This window comes from Eublepharis macularius, chromosome 1, assembly GCF_028583425.1.
Source record: "Eublepharis macularius isolate TG4126 chromosome 1, MPM_Emac_v1.0, whole genome shotgun sequence".
Lineage (NCBI taxonomy): Eukaryota > Metazoa > Chordata > Lepidosauria > Squamata > Eublepharidae > Eublepharis > Eublepharis macularius.
Genome location: NC_072790.1, coordinates 225,880,656 through 225,901,843, shown reverse-complemented (window position 1 = coordinate 225,901,843; position 21,188 = coordinate 225,880,656). Strand labels below are relative to the sequence as shown.

The following is a 21,188-nucleotide window of genomic DNA, read 5'->3' as shown; positions in this document are numbered from 1 at the left end:
ATCCAAGCAACCAAGAATGTCTTCATGAGGGCTTAGGCATTCAGATGCCCAGGGCAGAGATTAAAATGCTGGGACTTTTGAGTGGCGCCTTCCATTTTAGCATATAGAATCATTGGATTGGAAGGGACCTCCAGGGTCATCTAGTCCAACCCCCTGCACAATGCAGGAAACTCACAACCAGCTTTCCCCCCACCCCCACCCCCGTGACCCCTGCTCCATGCCCAGAAGTTCCTTTACAATGAGGACTGGCATTCCTAATGTTGACTGACACTTTCTCACTCTCTCCTCTGCAGTGGTTACAGCTGACCATGTTTGCCTGAAAAAGATACAGAGTCAGTCCTGCACGGCTGTCCGGCCTTCCTTCTTCCCGTTATCCTACCTGCAAGTGCCTTGCGTCTGGATGTGGTAGCTTCTTGTTTTATGCCACTTCTGCTTCCAGTAAAGCTTCCCCCTTCCCACCTGCACCACCTTGCCTCGTTTGCCTCATGTGCCAGGTGGACTCTCTCGGCTCCACTGCTGTGCCTGGTCACGTGACTTCGGAAGCCTTTCAAGTTTACCACCGCCTGAAGCCACCTGTTGCGTTGAATAATCTGCAGTAGCAGTCAGTGGCAAGAACAATGCAGCGCCAGAGCTGCAGACAGGCCTTATTGCTCAATTGCAGGCTTGTTGTCTTTAAAAGGAGTATATCACAGTGCCAACATGACTGATGCCAAGAGTTGTCAGCGCTGGGCAAGGCAGTGCATGCTGGAAAAATCCTGGCCTCCAAAGGCCAGTCTTTTGGACTTCTTTTGTGCTTTTTTTCTGACATCATGCTTTGACTGAACGTCTGTAATTCCTATGTTCTTGAGAAGTGTGTGAAGAAAGGGTCAGACCATAGCCAAAGAAGCATTATATTTTTTAATGTGCAATGTGTTGGACCCTCAGACATATGTCTTAAAACATGCCTCTCTGACAAGCTGGCCCACTATAATACAGCTTTCTCTGACATTGTAAAGATGAGTGCCAAGTCTTCAACCCTATTCCCAGATGCTCCCCTATATTTGTGGTTGGCAACCATAGCAATCAAGCTCATGCCACCCCTATAATTAATGCCATGCATGCTGAGAATTCTCTGCCCCCCATAAGCCAAACTTTTTAAAGCTTTTTGCCATTTTTCTAGTATCTATCCTCCTCCAAAGAATTCAGGGCATTATACATGGGATTCCCATTTTATTATCACAACAACCCTATGAGGTAGAGTTAGGCTGAAAGAAAGTGGCCTGGCCTAAGATCATTCAGGTCTTAGCCGTTACACCATATTGGCTCCTCCTTGTAGGCTTCTCTACACACACATAGTGTGTGTAGTATTTCAGTGTTTGCCAACAAAATCCCTACTAAATTTTAAACCCTCACATCAGTGCCAAGGACTGCCTCCTTCCAGTGCCAGAGTCACTTTCTTTTCATGGTACACATTTAGGTTTCTAGTATATTGCCTTTTATCAGACATGCATTGTGGCCATTTGAGCCCTGAGGCCTGGCAAGGGAATCTTTTCTTACAAATGCCCTTTCTGCAAGTGGGCCAGTCTTTTGTTCACGTGAGAGAGGCTGAGCCATCGTGTGTGTGGTGTTTGCTACAATCGATTTGGGGTCTTTGGCACTGTTCATCATCTACTTTTTAACTCAACACTCAAATGCTTCTACAAATTCACTGAAGAGATATTTCAAGAGATTGGCTAAATCTGGACTAGCTCTGTGTGTATCCCTCAAGGTTTGGGTTCCCACCACTGGCAAAAGAGTTCTTTTTATGTCCTCCCCAAGGGGCCTACGTAGTATGCAATTTCATCTTATAAATAATTTGAAGTACTTGTGGCTGGAATGTTGTGTGACGGCAATAAAAACACACATAAATCCTTCTGGATCAGACCAGTGGTCTGTCTAGTGCAGCATACTGTTTCACACAGCGACAACCAATTGTTGTGGAGGGCCAAACAAACAGGGCACGTGGGCTGAACCCCTCCCCTTCTGCAACCTCCCAGCACTGGTTGTCAGAGATTTGCTGCTTCTGTATATGGACACTCCCTTCAATTGCCATGGCTAGTAGCCATAGTCTCTCCTCTCCCAACTGCTGGCAGCAAAGGAGGCTTTTAACTGGGTAATACCTTCTATCAGGTCCTTCTCATCTTTTGTTAATGGACCCTAAGTAGAGGCCCTCCAGAACTAATAGGGGTCAGGTGTAAATTGATCATTAATCTTATTTTAACTCCTGGGGATGTTGGTGACATGAAAGACAACCCATTTAACTTGGTTAGTCTTTAAGGTGCCACCAAACTGTTTTGTATATTCTCAAAAACTCATACCCTGGAAATCTAGTCGGTCTCTATGGTGCAACTAGACTTGAATGCCACTTCCTGTGTATCTTTCTGGAAACTTATGAAGGCATCCCAGTGTTTGCTGATCATCCCTTGCTTGAGGCCTAAAGGCTAGACTTTTTTCTTCTTGCAACAGCCAGCTTGGGAAGTTGGTGTCTAAAGACTGCAGCAGTTGAGCCCTCCTCACCTATTCCTATGCTTACTCCCAGAAAGCTTTGAGGGGGCCTAGAAGCTCCTCTTTCCCCCTCTGAGGCTTGTTTTTGTATCCCCTCAGTATGCTGCGAAGGGAGATGCTGGTGATGAGCTTGCTTCAGTAACATTGCCAGGAGGGTTCTATATCAGGGATTGTGTTTTACATGCTTGTGAGGTAACTGGGTACTACTGGTTTTACCCCCTCCCCCTTTATTTGTATTGTAGAAACCAATTACCAAAATAATAAAAGTGCTGTTATTAAAGCTTAGATGTGTATGGGTCCCCCTTGATTTTGGCCAGCCAGTCTTTTATCAGGCCTTTAGCTGTGATCACCAAAATTCACTGCAACCCAAATGTGATGATGCCTGTTGCCTTAAAAGCGTCATTCTAAGAGATAATCCTGCTGTTATACCTCTCACCTTCCTCCTCCATTGATCCTTTTGCCTGCCCCAAGTTGTGAGGTAAAATTAAAATTCAAAATGGTGGCTGATTTTGAAACTCATTGAGGTGGGTTTGCTGGTATCGCCTTCTGTGGGTATGATTTTCATTTTCTTTATACCAGCATAAAGATTAAGTTCTGCATCAGGCAGGTGCCAGTGTTCGTAGGGTTAACTCAGGCAGATAATGGGAGCCAGCTTATCAGAGGCAGGATGCCAGAGCTGTATAAACAGAGTCCGTAAATTGCATAAGGGTTGTCGAAGCAGACCAAGGCCAGTCTTCCCAGAAAGCAAATTAGACAGCAGCAAGTCTCGGGGAACTCACTGAAGCCATGCTGAAGGGCCTCTCCCCCATACTCTTACACACTGCCAGTCCTACATCACGCCTGCAACATCTGCTTCATGTCTCCTCTGGTGATGTTCCTCCTTCCTCTGCAAGGTGCTGAGCTCTGAGGCATGCTGACCTGCATCGGGCCTGTAAGTCCTCTCTACACATGTGCCAATGTCACTCTTGCGGGCCTGGGGATCCTGGAGGAGATAGAGCAACTGGCTGATCCTGAACTGTTGGCTCCGGGCATGGGACAAAACATTCACCTCATAGCCTCTTAACAGATTCCTTGTCTTGACTGCTCAGCTGCAGCTGGCTGGTGGCTGATAGGCATGGAATCCAGCTGTTCTTCAGCAGAGGAGTCAGAGCTGTCTCCAGGCCCTGGCTGTTCCACGACAAATTATTAATTTAAACTACTTGCAAACTGTTTTCTTTGAAATTAAAAATGTAATAGAATTCTTGGGGGCTTTCTGCAATTGCTTTAAGAATGGTAACACTTTTAGTATTTTATTCTGTTTGCTGAAATTATACCTCATAAAACGGGTTGGTTCTTTTTGAAAAATCTTTTTATTATATTTCCATAAAATCCATATAACACACAGTGAAGGACAAAGAATGCTAATAATGTTTCATATTTGCATTTTAAAATTTCGTTTAACAATTTCCATACTAACAGTGGCATCTTTCCAGATAGTACTTGGCAGTGCATTGTCCTTGACAAAGACTTGGCATATAAATAATTAATAGTTGCCAAACTGCATAAAACGTTTTAGCAGTTGATGGATTTCTTTAAAACTCTCCATCTGGTGAGTAAATTTTTCTTTCAGAACTAGTTTCTAAATTGGATAGTACCACATTTCCAGTGTAGATTATAATGCTGATTTCCACTGCAAGCATAAAACCTCCCAAGAAAAGTTTGTGTCAGCTTCTGTGATCTATGGAAAAAATTGCAAAATTATTATATTTCCCTGGATGGCTACCATATTTGAAAGAGCAAGCCAACGATTCTGCATTCCCTCCAATACAATAGTGAAGATTTTTAGAAATACGATTTTAATGGAGTGATATCTCACGGAGGGAGAGGTAGGGTTATGTTTTCCAAACGCCAGGCCAGAATGGCCTGAATCTCCAGTTCCATATCTGTTTCCCATACCTGAAGAGCATCTGTGCCTCTGTAATGCAGCCTCTGTACAATTTGTGACCAGATAGGTTGTGAAAAACAAACTGCAAATTGCATCTTTTTTGCATCAGTCATCTTATTTAATATGTTGCACTATGATACTGTTTAATCTGTACAAATGAAGTTGCCTTTTACAGAATCAGTAGACCAACAAGAGTGGAAAACCACAAATGAAGGCAACAAGCACAAAAGTTAACAACCACTACATATTTCTCATATGTGAACAGGAGTAAATAACAATAAACGACTAGGGGTTACAGAACAGTCAATAGTCTGACTTTTGATTGTTCTGTAACCCTAGTTACAGAACAGTTTTGTCAGTCTAGCTCTAATTGAAGGCACCTCTATTGTTCCCTGGTTTGGTTATACGGAATCAGACCATTGGCCCATCGAGATAAGTACTGTCTACTCAGACTGGCAGTGGCTCTCCAAGGCCTTGGGCAGAGGTCTTTCACATCACCTGCTCCTTGGTCCTTGTAAATAGAAATGCCATGGATTGAACCTAGGACCTTCTACATGCCAAGCAGATGCTCTGCCACTGAGCCACCCCCTCCACACACACCTCTTACAAACCTCAGAGGCATGATTATCCCTTGAAGCAAAATACCAGACTATGTGTTCGGTGTCACCAAAGAATTGTGGAAGGGCAGTCAGAATATATGAGATTGGTAGGGGAAAAACCAATGCCAGCGGCAGGATGTTGGATTAGCATCGGGGAGACTGAGGCTCAGAGCACCTTTTAAGCATGATATTTGCTGAATAACCTTGGAACAGTCACCCTCTCAACCTTGGCAGCTCCAAGTTGTTCTGGGGATAAAATGAAAGGGAGAAATATGTACAGAGTCCTGAGCTCCTTGGAGGAAAGGCCTGGGTGGTGGTAGTGGTGGAGAATTTGATAGATGAACAATGCAGGAATGGAGTTTGCCAAGATTGTGCCATGTGCAAAAGAGCCCCAACAGTGGAATAGATCTTAATTTCAAGTATGGAGCATCTAGATATAATCTTGGAGCATGGTCTCAGCTCTGAACCAATGCTTTTAGGCTGTAGCCAAGAAGCAAAGGCAGAACAAGGTGGATTTTAATCCAGACAAGATGGAAGTAATGTTGATGGAGGTAATGTTGTTTGGAAAATCTAAAAAGCTAATACTTTGGAAGTAGAAGATCCACTTGTCTGGGGCTGGGTCCACACAGGGCTAGGAATAACTGCTGACTTGGTATCCCTGTTTCCCCAACAGCTGAGCTGCAGCTCACAGGTGAACTGCTGCTCAGTTGTCAAAGGGAGAAAAAATATATGTAAAAAGATGAGGGGGGGGGGTGAAATTATGACGCTTATCACCACCATTTTGTTGGCCACACTACGCTTTGCCCCTTCAATGGATTATATTACACACTTCTCCAAGCAGTGAGACATTCTAGGGGTATTACTTACGTGGGTTGGTTCACTTTAGATTTTCGGCTCTTTTTATATATTTACTAGATTTACAAGTGTCCAAGTACAGCACAAGCGGGGATGAAAAAAAACTTACAGGACAGCAGATCTGCCCTATTGCACTTCTGTGAACAGACTGTCGTGTCTCCTCTCTCTACAGCATAAGCTTGGCAAATGCAGTCCATGCTATGTGCTTTCAGTTGTGTTCCAACTAATCTTATACAGTCTCTCTGCCCTTCCACAGCTGTATAACATTACTAAATGCTTATTAATCTGATGTCTTGCCTCCATAATTTCATTTTTGTAAGAAATTGGCTGTCTTCCAGAAGTGCTGCAATGAATTAAGCTCTCTGATATATGCCAAAGATGGAAATAATTTTGTCTGTTCCAGTTTCTTCAAGACAACACCATGCCTGCACCAACTGTATTGTGTTGAGTGAAGATGTGGATGGTCCAGAAAGTAATGGTGCTTTCTTCAGCAAAGACTTCCCTTGCTAATTGAGACATGTTCTCCTTAAGCATGCCTATACGTTTTATGCTATGTAAGGTTAAAGTAGCTTCAATTCTTTCACCTTCATCAGAGCTATCAAATTGCCGTATTGTTGGGAATTCATTGGTAGCAGTAAATTTTACGATGTCTGAAAAAGACTTGTTGGCAACATTAATAGCTGCCTGCTTACCTTTTGTTTAACGTTGTCAAACGTCAGTTATCACTTAATAATAATAATAAAATAACATTCAATTTATATACTGCTCTTTAGGACAACTTAACGCCCACTCAGAGTGGTTTACAAAGTATGTCATTATTATCCCCACAACAACCACCTTGTGAGGTGGGTGGGGCTGACTCAAGGTCACCCAGCTAGCTTCAAGGAATGGGGATTCAAACCCAGTTCTCCAGATTCGAGTCCCACACTCTTAACCACTGCACCAAACTGGCTCTCATGATATTACACATAATTCCTGGTCGAGTCTATTAGGATCCTGAACACCTGAGTCTTTTTATGGTCAAAAGGGCGTGGAGCAACTCTGGCATTTGAGCAGAGCTTCGGTTAATGACTTTGTGAAGATTGCAGCCAGGAGGGCTACTCCCAGCGGTGAGTGCCCTGGGCAACCGCTGCCTAGACCCAGGGAACTTAGTTTGATATTAAACAGGATCATTCATCCAGGCGACTGGCAGGCATGTCAGAGAGGCTTCTGTGGAAGGGTATCGGCTGCATGAAAATTTCATATAGTGTAGAAATAGAAGCACATTAGTTCTTAAATAATTGTTGGACTAAAAAAACTGTTTGAAGAAGCAATAACAGATTTGGTCCCTGCAGCATTGATAGGCAGTAACTGAATCCTACTGATCCAAATGGATCAAATTCCTAAAGGACTGCAAAGATTACCGCCCCCCCACACACACACACAAACAAGAATTCCTGCAAGCCTGCTTTGATACCCTTCTCCATGACCATAAATGGTTCTTATTCTCTGCAAAAATGCCGGGACCATTATAATTTCCTCTTAATTGATGGTTTCTATTCCAATAACAAGCAAACAAATAAAGGTTTCCCACGGTTACTGAGCACCTGCCGCTTACGTAATTCCCTATAGTTCGTTTGGGTAGCCTGTGAAAAGACCCTCCAGAAATTCAAGTGTACAGAATGCAGAGAGACAACTCCATGCGAAGACTGTTCTGTGATCACAAAATTTCCAGGCCCTTGCCCGGATTTGTGTCCAATTTGCCAAAATTTTGGACTATTTTCCTGCTTTTTCTGTTCTGTTTTTTTTAAAATATATTATCTGTTGTATTTTAAGGCTTTACAAGTGGATTCCGGTTCTCCAGAAAACCTGCTTCATTCCAGTAACTTCTGTTCATGGTTGCCCGGTCCCAGGTTTGCTTGTTTATGAACCAACATTATTAAATCTGCTCTCTCCTGCTCTATTTTCGCTTGCCCAAAAGTACAACTGAGGATTCTAGAAAGAAAGGAGTCTAATGTATAGACTTGAGCAAATAGCTCTTTATTATTATTGCCTTCAAAACTAATTAACATTTAAGATTCTGGGTTTTTTAAAATTTCTGGCTGGAATTTGAAAGCATTATCAGTTTTTTAATACTGAGTTTTAAAAAATTATTTTGATCTAATTAGATACTATTGCGAATAAAAATAGAAGTTTACGGGTAGATCCTTAGATCTATCAGTAGATTATTGTTTCTAAGCAGCTAGCAAAGGCTCTTGGATTTTGCTGGATTTCAGTATTGAAGCTTTTTACAACTGAGTGGATCCAGCAGAGGGGGAGGCTCAGAAAAACATTGTTCCAAGAGTCCTGGTCTTCCAATATGGCATTCGATGATGTCTTGGAGTCTATCGGGGGAGTCGGACGTTTCCAAATCTTCCAAGTCATCTTCCTAGTGATCCCAGTCTGCCTCATTGCTTGCCACAACTTCCTCCAAAACTTCACTGCTGCTGTACCAGACTACCACTGTAAACCTTCAATTCAGAACAACCAGAGCTTTAATATTACTGCCAAAGAGGAAATCCTACTAAAGGCATTCATCCCCATGAGCCAAAATCAGAAGCCAGAGAAGTGTCTCCAGTTTGCCACAATTCAGTGGCACCTCTTAAATCCAAACACCACCATCACTGAGAATGTCACGGAGATCCATACCCAACCCTGTGTTGGTGGGTGGGTGTTCGACACGAGTATTTTTGAGTCTACCATTGTCTCAGAGGTAAGCTTTCCCATCTTCAACGATAAATGAAAGATGTACAACTGTAGAGGCAATTTTAAGCAGGTCTACTCAGAAGTAAGCTCCATGTTATTCTAAAGGGCTTACTTCCAGGAAAGTGTCTGTAGGATTACAGCCATTGTGTATTGGTTTAAATGTTGCTGGATACTTAGGGCTTTTTCTGTTTTATTATTCATCTTGAGTCTTAGGCAATATGGCTGGGTTTAAATGTTAAGTAAATAAATATGAAGACAATTTTAAATACTGAAAGGTATAAAATTACAAGAAGAACTTGTAAAGAACTCCCCTTTCAAGCTTTTTCCTTAAAGAGTAGATTTTACTCTGTTACACAGAAAAAAAAGGCACTAGAAAGGAGTGTAGAGGAAAACAAACTGCACATGATGTTTAGTCAGTTTGGTGTAGTGGTTAAGAGCGGAGGACTCTAATCTGGAGAACCGGGTTTGATTCCCGACTCCTCCACTTGAGGTCAGCTGGGTGACCTTGGGTCAGTCACAGCTTCTAGGAGCTCTCTCAGCCTCTCCCATATCTCAGGGTGATTATTGTTGTGGGGCTAATAATAAGATACTTTGTAAACCGCTCTGAGTGGGTGTTAAGTTGTCCTGACGGTCCTGAAGGGCCGTATATAAATCAAACGTTGTTGTTTATTCTTGTATGCTTTTGTTCCTTAATGTTTTCCTCTTTCCCAAAATGCAGTCAGGGAGGATAGTCTGCAGCAGATGACCAAAGGCTATGCATATGCGCAGGGCCGGTGTGCCCACTGAGGCCAGGTAGGCAGTGGCCTCAGGCGCGGGGTGCCAGAGGGAGCACCGGAGGAGGCGCGGGGGGCAGAAGCGCGCGCCACAAAGCAGCAGCCTCCTATCCTTCCTGCCCCCGCCACCGCCACCGCCAACACAAGCCCCCGGCCAGGCACAGCCACCGTGGGCAGGCATCTGCGGCAGCGCAGGAAACCAAGCAGGAGAGCTTGGAGGCCGCCCGCCGCAGCGATCGGGCTGGTGGTGGTGCGCGTGCTCCCATGATGATGTCACGCATGACGTCATCATGCAGGCTGGTGCGTGCCTGCTTGCGCGTGCGCCGAGGGGCGCCCGGCCGACCAGCCGCGAGCGCTGCAAACCCTTGCACCGCCCCTGCATATGCATACTGTACTTGTTTACTTCCATTGGTTTTTCTGCACACAAAAAATCCCCTTAATGCTTTTTTCCCCTGTGGGGCATGTAATTTGCTCTATCATACATTCAAGCTGAAAAACCAATTTGTATAAAAATTTTGGGAAAATAAAATTATATTTTAGTGCTCCCTCTCCTGATAAATAATACCTTATTTTGTACCTCCTCTTTCTTGAGTAGTAGGAAGTTTGGGAAGCATCTGGTAGAAGATCAGCTTCCTTGTACAGTAGAGGCAGGCACAAACCGAAATATGAACCAAAATTTGTCATGGACCGGGCCAGTTTGTAGTTCACGAACTGGCGGTTTGTCAGAGCCCATTTCTGACAAACCGCCATGAACTTTAGGCTGGTTTGATTCATTTTTTGGTTTGTCACTGCAGACAGCCTGGCAACAATCAATCAGTTTCCTAGGCAACGGGGGGGATGGGCTTTCTGTCACCCTGGAAGTGATCTTATGCTGCCCCAGAAGTGACATTTTCACAAACCGATCAATCAGTTTCCTAGGCAACGGGGGATGGGCTTTCTGCAGCCTCAGAAGTAACCTTCTGCTGCCCTGGAAGTGATGTTTTCACGAAGCAAACGAACCAGTTCGCGAACCAGGGCAAGTTTGTGAAAGTTCATGGTTCGTGAAACACAACGAACCACACAGGTTTTTTTCCTGGTTCATGCCCACCTCTACTCTCAATCTTGGATGTTTCCGCAACTGTGAAGGTTACTGGGTTGCCTTAGGCTTTGCCCAGCTGACCCTGGGGAAAGGTGCTTTGGAGATAAAATTGATCTCATTTTTTGACTCTGTCTTTCCCCTCTAGTGGGATTTAGTATGTGACCTACAGACACTGAGAGATGTCGCTCAGTCCATTTATATGGCTGGAGTGCTAGCAGGAGCTGTTGTGTTTGGAGTCTTATCAGACAGGTAGGTTGCAAAGAGATACTGTGAGACAGGTTCTTGGCATTTTAAATTCTAGGTTTTGCATTGAGTTGCCAGATCTGGGATGGGAAATTGCTGAAGATGTTGGGGGTTTGGAGAGGGGAGTTTTACTCAGTGGGGTATAATGCCATATAGTCCATCCTCCAAAGCAACTGTTTTCTTCAGAGGAACTGATCTCTGTGGCTTGGAGATAAGTTGTGATTCCAGGAGATTTCCAGCTACCACCTGGAAATTACTAACAACAAAAAGGGCTTATTATGGGTAATAAGCACAACAATACAGACAAAAGTCCCCACAATACACCAGTTGTTCTACAACACGCAGTAACAAATTCCAATGTAATTTTTATAATTTTATGTTAAAGTGCTCAGTGCATGAATATCAATGAATATATAACTTAAATAACTGGCATTATATAAATTGCAGCCACCGGCATCAACCAATAATCCTATGCACTGGAGAAGATTAGTCAAGTAACAATGAATGAACCATGCAATAAATTACATTCTCAAAATTCATTGACTGTCAATATCAAGACACCATTTACTGTAAATATAAGAATAAACAGTACAATAAATAAAATTCCAGTATCCTAAAACATCATTACAAAAATAGATATCTGTGGCATAAGGCTGCACTCTGTATATTAAAGTTCAGCTGGGGCAGAATGGTAGTGGTGAGTAGTAGGAATATCTTTTCAGATAGAGTTCTTCAATATATCACTTATCCCACTTTCTCAGGGGATAATAATCATTTCAGTTTTTGTCCCGCATATAAACACAAATGAGTTCTTTCCTCAGTCAATGAGCTGGTCCCCTGAGAAAGTGGTTACACAAAACAGACAAGTAGCTAGCATCCTGTTGGGACGAACAGGTTGATTTGGATCACCCCATAGCACTTCAGGTCCGGAGGCATGACTCTTTTACAGTAACTTGGAGTTGCAATTGGTGCTACCTGTGGAATAGGGGAGAGATGTTGTAACAGCAGTGAAGTCCACATTGGTGACATATGACATCCTTTCCTTAATATTTTCAAGAACTCTATCTGAAAAGATATTCCCACTACTCACCACTACTTCAGCAAGATACAATGCCATAGAGTTAAGTTTTGCAAGCTCAAGGTTGGGAAATTCCTATCGATTTGAGGGGTGGAGCATGGAGAGGATAGGATTTGGGAAAGGGAGGGACCACAGCAGGGTATAATGCCATGGAGCCCACCCTCTAAAGCAGCCATTTTCTCCAGGGGAACTGATCTCTATGGCCTGGAGATCAGTTGTAATTCCGGGAGACCTCCAGCTACCTCCTGGAGGCTGGCAACCCTAGCTATAAGGCAGCTTCATAGGCCTAACCCTCCCACTCTTTCTTTGGGGCTCAGGTTTGGCCGGCGCATCCCCTTAATCTCATCATACCTGCAAATTGCCATTACTGGCACCAGCACGGCTTTCTTGCCCTCCTTCAGCAGCTACTGTGTGTTCCGCTTTATGGCTGGCATGACGTTTTCAGGAATTATACTAAATTCTTTCTCTTTGAGTGAGTATTGAGTGATCAGAGGCATCATTACAACCCACGTAGCAACATCCACATTGGGTATCTGTAAGGGATTGATCAGCCTGTTGTGGCTCCTCACCTGGTGTATGTGTGACACAAGGGACTATGTGCACACTCATTGCATGCTAAGAGTGTGAACATGTGCCCTGCATGTGGTCACCTGCATGGATGTGTAGGAAATTCAGGAAATTGCTGCATCTGAGATACCCCAGTCTGTTTTCACTGCAAATTGATTTAACAATTTGTTTTGTTGTTTTTCGCCTAGTTCTGGAATGGACACCCACCAAAGGCCGGACAGTGGCAGGTGCCTGCTTGGGTTATTTTGTCACTTTTGGACAGATAATCCTGGCAGGGGTTGCATACAAGATCAGGAACTGGCGCTGGCTTCAACTTGCTGTCTCCGTTCCTTTCTTCATCATCTTTTTATGTTCATGGTAAGTGATAATAGTTCTCAACAAATGCTATAGCAGAGCAATATGGCATGGAGGGCTTACAACATTGGGCTTACAATATTGTTTTCCCCTCCTCTATTTTATCCCCTCAGCAACCCTGTGAGGTAGGAAAGGCTGAGTGTGTGTGACTGACTCAAGGTCACCTAGAAAGCATCCATGGCAGAGTAAGAATTTGAACCTGGGTCTCTGAGATCCTGGTCTGACACTCTACTGATGCACGTGCAAATGATCGTAATTTACTCACTATCACTCTCAGAGATATTAGAATTGTCAAGGCACTCCCACAACAGATGAATAACCCTACATTCTCCTTTTTCTTTTCTGTCAGGAAACTCCCAGAATCACCACGCTGGCTCCTCCTCCACGATAAGTCTCACATGGCCGTCAGGAACCTGAAAAAAGTAGCTGTGATAAATGGCAAAAAGAAGGAAGGAGAAAAAATCACTGAAGAGGTGTGTTGTTTCCCCTCTTCTGTTTGAAAGAATCTCTTGTTTAACAGCCTAATATGCACCATCCCTAGAGTGTTAAGAGGAGTGCTTTTAACTAGAAGTTCTGCTGTCAAACTTAAAGAGGGGGGCACCAAAAGCATCCAGCAAGCCAAGCAGAGCATAGTACAAGCCCCCCTCCTGATAATGCAAAATTAGCTATTCAGCAACCATGAAAAATGACATACAACTGAATTCTGGCCAGGCATTAACCCTGTATCCAGTAATTACACAAGATTACAAAAGCTATGTATTTCGTTGTCAACTGAGCCAGAGAACCCACAAACAGGTTTTCACTGCCCTAAGCTCACAGCAATCAATGTGAAGCCAGCAGAGCACTTCTGAATCTCCTGACATAGTCACAGTGACAACTTCTCACATCCTGTGTCAAATTTTAGACTGTAAGTGTCTCAGAGCAAGGCTCTGTCTTCTGTAAGAAAAAAAATCCATGTGCATCTGATCAAGCTCTGTAAGTAAAGGATAAAGCATAAGCTCTGCCACCAAGCCACAAATCCTTCCTAGCCCTGCTTTTAGCCATCGCACCTTAAATACTATGATTTTATTTTCCTCTCGTTGGTCAGCTATTGAATTCCTACATGCAAATGGAAGCAACCAAATTAAAATCCAGCCACACCATCTTTGACCTCTTCCGCACTCCAGCCTTGCGGAGAATCACTTGCTGCCTCATGGTCATCTGGTAAGTGCATCAGGTCCTCGATCATCCAAGTTCCCCCATTGTTCTGAACTTCTCCACTTTCTTCATAGTTCTCTGGTGGTACCCAGAACTGAACTCAGGACTGCCAAGCAATTCTTGATCTTTGAAGAAACAGTAAGGTGTTACAGCCCCTGGCAACATGTTCAGTTCAGGATGGTCAGATGACAAGTATACCAAGGAAGAAAAATGGGGAGAAGGGAGACAACACAGTCTTTCTCCTTTGTTGCCCTTCAAGCAAGGAGTTTTCCCCAGGTCACTTCTATGACATCATATCCTTATCCAGGGGTCATTTCCTAGAAAAAGAACTGCAGGAATTCATTAGCAGAACTCATTAGCATATGCCACGCCCCCTGACATCACCGGACGTATGTCAGAAGGCAACATCCACCCCTCAGGCCCCTTTCCGCAAAAATCTCCAGGTATTTCCTTAAAGCAGAATGAACTCAAAGCAGCTTACCTCCTCTGGAGAGCCAGCCCTGCTTGCACCCACGCACTCATTCTTTCTCACAGGTCACAAATGAAAATAAAGCAGCATGAATTCCAAGCAGCTTACGTTCCTTTGGAGCCCAGCACCACTCGGCTTGCACCCATTCACTCATTTCTCTCTCTCTCTCCCCCACTCCCATGAGTCACAAATGAAAGTAAAGGAGCAGAGCAGAATTAACGCAAGCAGCTTGCATTCCTTTGGATCCCAGCACCACTCGCCTTGCACTCGGAGGAAATCACGTGGGCGGGTAGGGTTGCCAGGCCCCCTTGATCTCCCAGTGGGAGACTGGGGGCCAGCTTTTACCTTGGAGGAGCTCGTGTGCGTGCATGCGAAGCGCGTGTGCGCGCGCTCCTGCAAGTGTGATGACGTCACTTCTGGGAGTGACGTCATCACACAGCTCCCGTTTGGGTGCTGATCGGGCCCGTTGTGGGCCCCTGCGGAGTGCAGGAATGCTCCCACGCCCCACAGGGGCCCACAACGGGTCCAATCTGAGCCAAAACGGGCCCAATCCGCGCCCGTTTTGGCACGGATTGTGTCCGTTTTGACGCGGATTGGGCCCATTTTGGATCCCTGTGGAGCGTGGGAGCATTCCTGCGCTCCACAGGAGCCCACAATGGGCCCAATCCATGCCAAAACGGACCCGATCCATGCCAAAACGGGTGCGGATTGGGCCCATTTTGGCACAGATTGGGCCTGTTGTGGGCCCCTGTGGAGCACAGGAACGCTCCTGCGCTCCACAGGGGCCCCGATCCAGGCCAAAACAGGCCTGATCCTGGGGCTGCTGTGCGCGGGGGCGCGCAGCAACGCAGGGGGGTGCGCATGGAAGGTGTGCCCCCCCCTCTGGCCAGGTAAGTGGGGGCGGGGGTGGGAGGGTGGGGGCAGGGGATCCCCCACCCCCACCGGGGGTCTGGCAGCCCTATGGGTGGGACCAAAACCCATGTGACCTCTTTTCAGATCTACCGGAATGCCGTTCCTGTGCGTTCCAGCTCCAAATGAGCCCTGTCCTTATCCCTCTTTTTCCTTCATACCCAGCCTCAAAGCCTCTTATTTTGTGAGAGTTTTGGTTAGCCCTTTAATCCCCAGGCACAAGGGGTGGACGGGGAAGTTAAAATGGCAAATAGCAAAAGGGACGTGCGCTTCAGGGCAGGAAGGGTGCTGTTAACCATTTCCTTGCCTAGACTGTAAGAAGCTTGTAATAAACACCTGCCATTGACCTGATTTGTGAGTTCAATGAGTTCTTGGGGGAACAGGCAGGACCCATGGAATCTAGACCATTGCTTAGCCTGTGACAGACCCTGGTGGTCAAGGTCACCTAGAAGCCCTCTCACCCTGCCGTTTGTAGTTATGGGATTATTTTTCCTGCTAGCGTATTTTTGTTAAAAAGGGGGGAACATCCATGGTAGTCTGAAATCTCATCACTCCATCCATCTGATTTTTTCTCCCATAAGAGTGCCAAAAGGACAAAAAGCTGGATGCCAGGGAATGGCATTCGCCAGCCAGGGAGGGGCCACCACTAAAATAGTCTTGACTCTGGTTGTCTCGCTTCAGAAGGAGGGGGATTCACAGAGCTAGGCTTATGATGCTGATCTTAACTGGTGAGCATGAAAAGCTTCAAATGTCTGTCCCAGGATGTTTCCCTCCCCAGGTGAGAATGGGCAAGCTATATGAGCAGCTGGCACGGACTGGGGTAACAACAGTCCCTTCTGCCATTACTATGCCGCACCTTCCAGCCTCTTGTGGGTATTTCTTCTTTTGAAAAAGAAGAGAGGAAAATCCACCAGGAGAATTTCACAGCTATATGTAATGCATAGTTTGGTTCCGCCAGTGTAAATATGTTTGCTTTCGGCCCTTATTTCCCTTCCTCTCTCTTTCTCTCGTCTTTCCCTCTTTTGACTGTAAATTCCTTGGGGCAGGCACCTGTCTCTTTTTGTCTAATGCGATTCTGTAAAGTACTACAGAGATTGACCATGTAATAATAATATTGGTGATAAATGATATATTTATAGGTCAATTCATTTCCTACCTTTCCTAGGTTTTCCAGCTCCTTTTCCTATTATGGCTTAGCAATGGATGTGCAGAAATTTGGGTTGAACATCTTCATAGTGCAGGCGATATTTGGAGCCCTTGACCTTCCTGCCGTGATGCTCTTCACCGTCATCATGATCTTCCTTGGCCGCCGCATTGCCATAGCTGGCTCTTTTACTGTTGGCGGGCTTATGGTGCTTGTCAACACGTTTGTGCCGGAAGGCAAGTAATTCTGGGTACTTAAAGAGATGTGCCGTTGTGGTTGCTGCTGTTGCACAAGACCTTTCAGTGGGGCTTTGCATGAACTTCATACCCAAACAAACCCTGTTAGCTACAAGTAGCATTAATGGGGCTGGGTGAAAATTTCTTGCTGCCCTAGGCAAAGGGCAATTTTGTCTTCCACCTTGTGTCTTGCCTTGCTGCCGAGCAGCACATTACATTATTGAGTTGGCAAGGAGGCTGGGAGAGCATTATTGACTCTTTTCAGCAATATTGTGCTTCACATTAACACTTTTTAAATACTGAATCCTGGGTACACTTGCTAACAAAAGTCTTCCCCGATTTGCTTATCAGCATATATTGGAAAAGTGGATACCTTCTAAAGCAGAGGACGGCACTCTGGAACCAGGCTCAAAAGACATGATGGGACATGACATTGACATGACAAGGCGGTGTTTCTTTTTCTTGACATGTCAGGTGCACCAGGGCCTGATTCTAACTTCCCCCCCATACCATTTTCCTGATATTAGGCAGTCCTGAGGAGCTGCTATTTGCTGCATTGAGGAAACAGAGAGATCTTGTTTAGTCTTGGGAACAAAGCAGGAAAGAGACCAATCTGCCCCATGGGATACAAGCCGCTGGAAAGCTCTCCTGCACATGCATTGTTGAAAAGGAACAAGAGCTGAGCCAACACCTGCCAGTTTGTCTATGTGTGCATAGAGGGCTGTTTAGATTTTCTGCTTTAACTATCAACATTTCTTGGATTTGTCCTGAGAGCTAGTGTGGAGCAGTGGTTAAAGTGTTGCATTAAGACCGTGGAGAGCTGGGTTCAAATCCCTAGTCAGTGGGTGACTTTGAACCAATTAATCTCTCTTGGCTATAACTTTCTCCACGTGAATTTGGAATTTTGTGGGGGGGGGCGGCGGGGGGGAGAACTATGTATGCCAACATGAGCTCTTTGGAAGAAGCTGAGGCAGTATTGTCTCTTCTAGCTGGCAGCAGCTTTACAGATTCTCAGGACTATGTGTGTGCAGGTCTTTTCCAACACCTGTTGTTCAAAATCCTTTAACCAGAGACTGAAGCTGGATCCCTTAACCAGAGACTTATGCATGCAAACTCCGTGAGCCACCGCCCATTCAGAGATGCTTAGCAGGGAACCAAGCTGATTGGATTTCAACAGGGAAGTCCAGAACAGGGGCCAAGCACTGTTATATTTCATGATACCAGCTTGTACCTACCATGTCAGTAACTGAATTTGCATGATTATGGGAACTTCCCTCACGAGAAGGCTACAGAACAGAATGCCTCTGAGCATATGCCGAGTGTATTTCCATCTCCAATGAGCAAACATAGGTAAGACTGCTTGCAAACATGAAGGTTCAGTTTAGCTCTGAAGCCTAATAGGCTTGTCAGATCAATCGGGAGACTGAAATTTTGTAAGAACATTTTTGGATCAGACTCAGAGTCTCTCTGCCCAAGACACCTTACACAGGGATGCTCAAGTGACTTACTTTTTGTGTCGCCTTATATTTAAGCATACTCTGTCTCCCTAGCAATGCATGAGTATCCACAGTGGGAGAACAAGTGAAATATCTTTCACCTGAGCGTCCCTATGAAGAGACTCTCAGGATCCATTTAGTCCATTTAGTTTATTTCCGTCTGTGGCTACTCTGAGGAAGCCCACAGGTAAGGCATGAGGGTGATGATGACTCTCTCTTGTTGTTAGTCTTGAGCATCTTGTACTGCCTGCTGAAGTAGATGGCCTTTGAATGTTTAAATTCCATTTTGTTTTCTTGAGTAACATAGCCAAGTGGGCCTTCAAAGAGCAAGTATAGCGCCACAAGTATTGTTTTTAAATATATTTTCCTCTCTCCTCTTTTTAGAACTGCAAACCTTGCGCACAGCACAGGCAGCACTTGGGAAGGGGTGCCTGGCCAGTTCATTTATTGGTGCATATCAGTATGCTGGAGAACTCTATCCTACAGAAATTAGGTAAGCAGCAGTACTTGGTATTCCAAAATTCTGTATTCTTGCATAGGGGCCCCAGGCAGTCATGAGAGGAGTCTTTCATTGAAAGAAGCCTCATTTTAAATATAAAGTAAGATTAAAACATCCTGCAGGTTTACTTGTAGTTTCCATGATGTCATGGGCTGACTTTACACTTTATGAGGAAGAATGCCTGTTATCCCATGTTAACAGACATTCTACCTCATAAAGTGTAAAGTCAGCAACAGAATGTTTGCCAACATTGCATCTTCATGAAAGGAAATTAAAATCCTATCTGTTTATTCTTAGGCCCTGTCAACACAGGGCCGAGGAATAGGAAAGGCTGATGAGCAAATGCTGAGGCTGCAAAGCTTAGTTTTAAAGGGGCCCTAAAAGGAGGGAAGGTAGTAGACAGTGACCTGCTTTCTGCAAATGGGATATAATGAATTTTTCATTCCTCCTATTTCTTTGATCACAGTGAAAGGGCCTTCTCCTTTAAAGGGAGGAAGGCAACAATAACCAGAAAAAAATTCTGAGGAAAAAGTTAGTAAAGTACAACGGCAATTTGTCAAAATAAATAAATAAATCCCCCTATAGACTGAAATGTATTGGATTTAAAAAAAAATTAAACTATTACCACACTGTATTGGTTATGTCCACCCTTACCCACTTCTTTATAGAACAAGGCCTAAAAGATTCTACAACCCTAAGCTTTAATGTTGTTTTCTTGGCAGGCAAACAGGCGTGGGTTTTGTTTCAATGCAAGCTCGTATTGGTGCCATAGTAGCACCTCTTGTTTACCTGCTTAGAGATTCCTTTCCCATCCTGCCATCGCTGATATTTGGAGCTGCTCCCCTTCTTGCAGGAGTCGCCACTTGCTTCCTAATGGAAACAAGAGAATCACCCCTCCTGGAAACCATTGCTGAGATGGAACGCCGGTGGGTGTCTGATGAACTTGTTATCTTACCAATACACAATGGTTGTGCACTCATAATGCCACATCAGCCAGAGAGTGGTTCTGAAGGAACAGGGCACACAGTTAAACTCATAAGTTTGTTCAGAGCTGGCCTATGTTGGGATGGAAGATGAGCTGAGAGTCCTGGATCCTTCACCCAATGTCTCTTGAAAGGAGAGTGTACAAATGGTGATACATCAATTAACTGGGTCCTCCTTACTGTAGTATCTTCAAGGCATCAGTTTCTGTCTTATATTGGGCAACTTGTGAAGTACATACATCATCCCAGCAAAAACAAACAGGAGTTTTGTGGCACCTTCCTGTAAAGGTCCCAGGGTTATGTCCTAGCCCCACAAGAATTGTAAAGTTTTTCTAGGTCTCCAGAATGGCTGCATCTAAAGAAAGGTTCAAGGAGTGTAGCATCAAAACCCTGGCCTGATCTCACAAGTGAAATATCTGGAAGGGTTTGCCACGTATTGTACTGGTTATGAGGTTCTCTCATGACCCTTTCTCTTGCAAGTGTCTTTCATTAGAAAGCCTGTGGTCTGGTGCTGCTGTACATGGCAACATATTACTTGGGTTCAAGTCCTGCCTCTATAGAAGGACCATATGATAGCCGTGGAAGGCTCAGCCACTCAGTCTCAGTTCACCATCTGTAAAATGGGTATTACATTGATCTTTATCATTGTAGAGTATAAAATGGGCTATTTATTTTTGTGTGTGTGTTTTTAGGGCAAGAAAAGAACCACTGACAGAAGAAGAAATTTCTCTCCAGCAGCTCGAAGCGGCTCATCTGAACGAGTCTGTTTAGTTTGTTCTGCATCACTTCTCAATGGAAGGTGGAACACTTATGCTTAAGCTCAGGGCTTTTTTTCTGGGAAACGAAGTGGTGGAACTCAGTAGTAGAACTCAGGAATGCACAATGATGTCACTTTGGGTCAGCTGGAACAAGGGGGGAGTTTTTTAAAGTTTAAACTGCCTTCGGCGAAAATGGTCACATGGCCAGTGGCCCTGCCCCCTGATCTCCAGACAGAGGGGAGTTTAGATGGCCCTCCACGCTGCTCCAACGGTGCGGAGGGCAATCTAAACTCCCCTCTGTCTGGAGATCAGGGGGTGGGGCCACCGGCCATGTGACCATTTTCAAGAGGTGCCGGAACTCCATTCCACCGCGTTCCCGCTGAAAAAAAGCCCTGCTTAAGCTAGAGAAAAGGGGTGCATGCGTTCCTACCAACCCTTCTTCCCCTTACCCCCTTCACCCATGTGCAGCTGGTATCTGTGCAGCTGGACAGCAGCATTTTGCCTAATAGTCTTTTTTATTTTTAAAGGTAAGATTTCAGGAGCAATCCAGAATGAGCACCTTTCCTCACCCTTTCCCTCAGTTGCAAGCCACTGTAACCTCCAGCAAATTGTGCTGCAATGACAGGAAAGGTGTATTTGCAAAAGGTGCTTAGTGGTGTCTCAAGTAAAGTGAGCAGCTACTTGTTATCTGGGTCTCATTCATGACAAGTGTATGCAATGCCTCTGAAGTTCTTTCCCATGATCCAGTGCCTATTACACCTTCCTGGTTTCAAGAACCA

The 21,188-nt window shown here is 44.8% G+C and overlaps 2 protein-coding genes across 5 annotated transcripts in view; both read left to right on the top strand.

Annotated features, from left to right (window-relative positions):
* The window catches only part of CAPN1 (calpain 1), a 54,441-nt gene extending 51,633 nt beyond the window's left edge, over positions 1–2,808 (top strand). For both annotated transcript variants that reach the window (XM_054989905.1, XM_054989898.1), the window contains exon 22: positions 294–2,808. In XM_054989905.1, coding sequence (XP_054845880.1) covers positions 294–320 — 27 coding nt within the window. In that variant the 3' untranslated portion in view covers positions 321–2,808. The remainder of the gene's footprint in view (positions 1–293) is intronic.
* Positions 2,809–3,169: 361 nt separating this feature from the next.
* On the top strand, positions 3,170–20,636 carry LOC129342047 (solute carrier family 22 member 20-like). Of its 3 annotated transcripts, none has more exons than XM_054997538.1 (11): positions 3,170–3,454; positions 7,717–8,632; positions 10,622–10,725; positions 12,115–12,269; positions 12,553–12,721; positions 13,068–13,191; positions 13,806–13,921; positions 16,459–16,673; positions 18,554–18,662; positions 19,391–19,594; positions 20,344–20,636. In XM_054997538.1, the coding sequence occupies exons 2-11, from the start codon at positions 8,240–8,242 to the stop codon at positions 20,420–20,422; spliced, it is 1,668 nt and encodes a 555-aa protein (XP_054853513.1). In that variant the 5' UTR covers positions 3,170–3,454; positions 7,717–8,239; the 3' UTR covers positions 20,423–20,636. The 3 variants fall into 3 exon arrangements, with proteins under 3 accessions (XP_054853513.1, XP_054853505.1, XP_054853496.1); XM_054997530.1 differs by having other exon boundaries at positions 6,305–8,632; XM_054997521.1 differs by having other exon boundaries at positions 3,170–4,111.
* The last annotated feature ends 552 nt before the right edge of the window (positions 20,637–21,188 follow it).

Bases quoted from the DNA above. Each gene is read 5' to 3' on its own strand.
- LOC129342047 (XM_054997538.1), top strand. From the start codon at position 8,240: ATGGCATTCGATGATGTCTTGGAGTCTATCGGGGGAGTCGGACGTTTC. The intron at 10,726-12,114 runs GTAGGTTGCAAA...TTTGGGGCTCAG, and splicing joins TTTGGAGTCTTATCAGACAG to GTTTGGCCGGCGCATCCCCT. The intron at 19,595-20,343 runs GTGGGTGTCTGA...GTGTGTTTTTAG, and splicing joins ATTGCTGAGATGGAACGCCG to GGCAAGAAAAGAACCACTGA.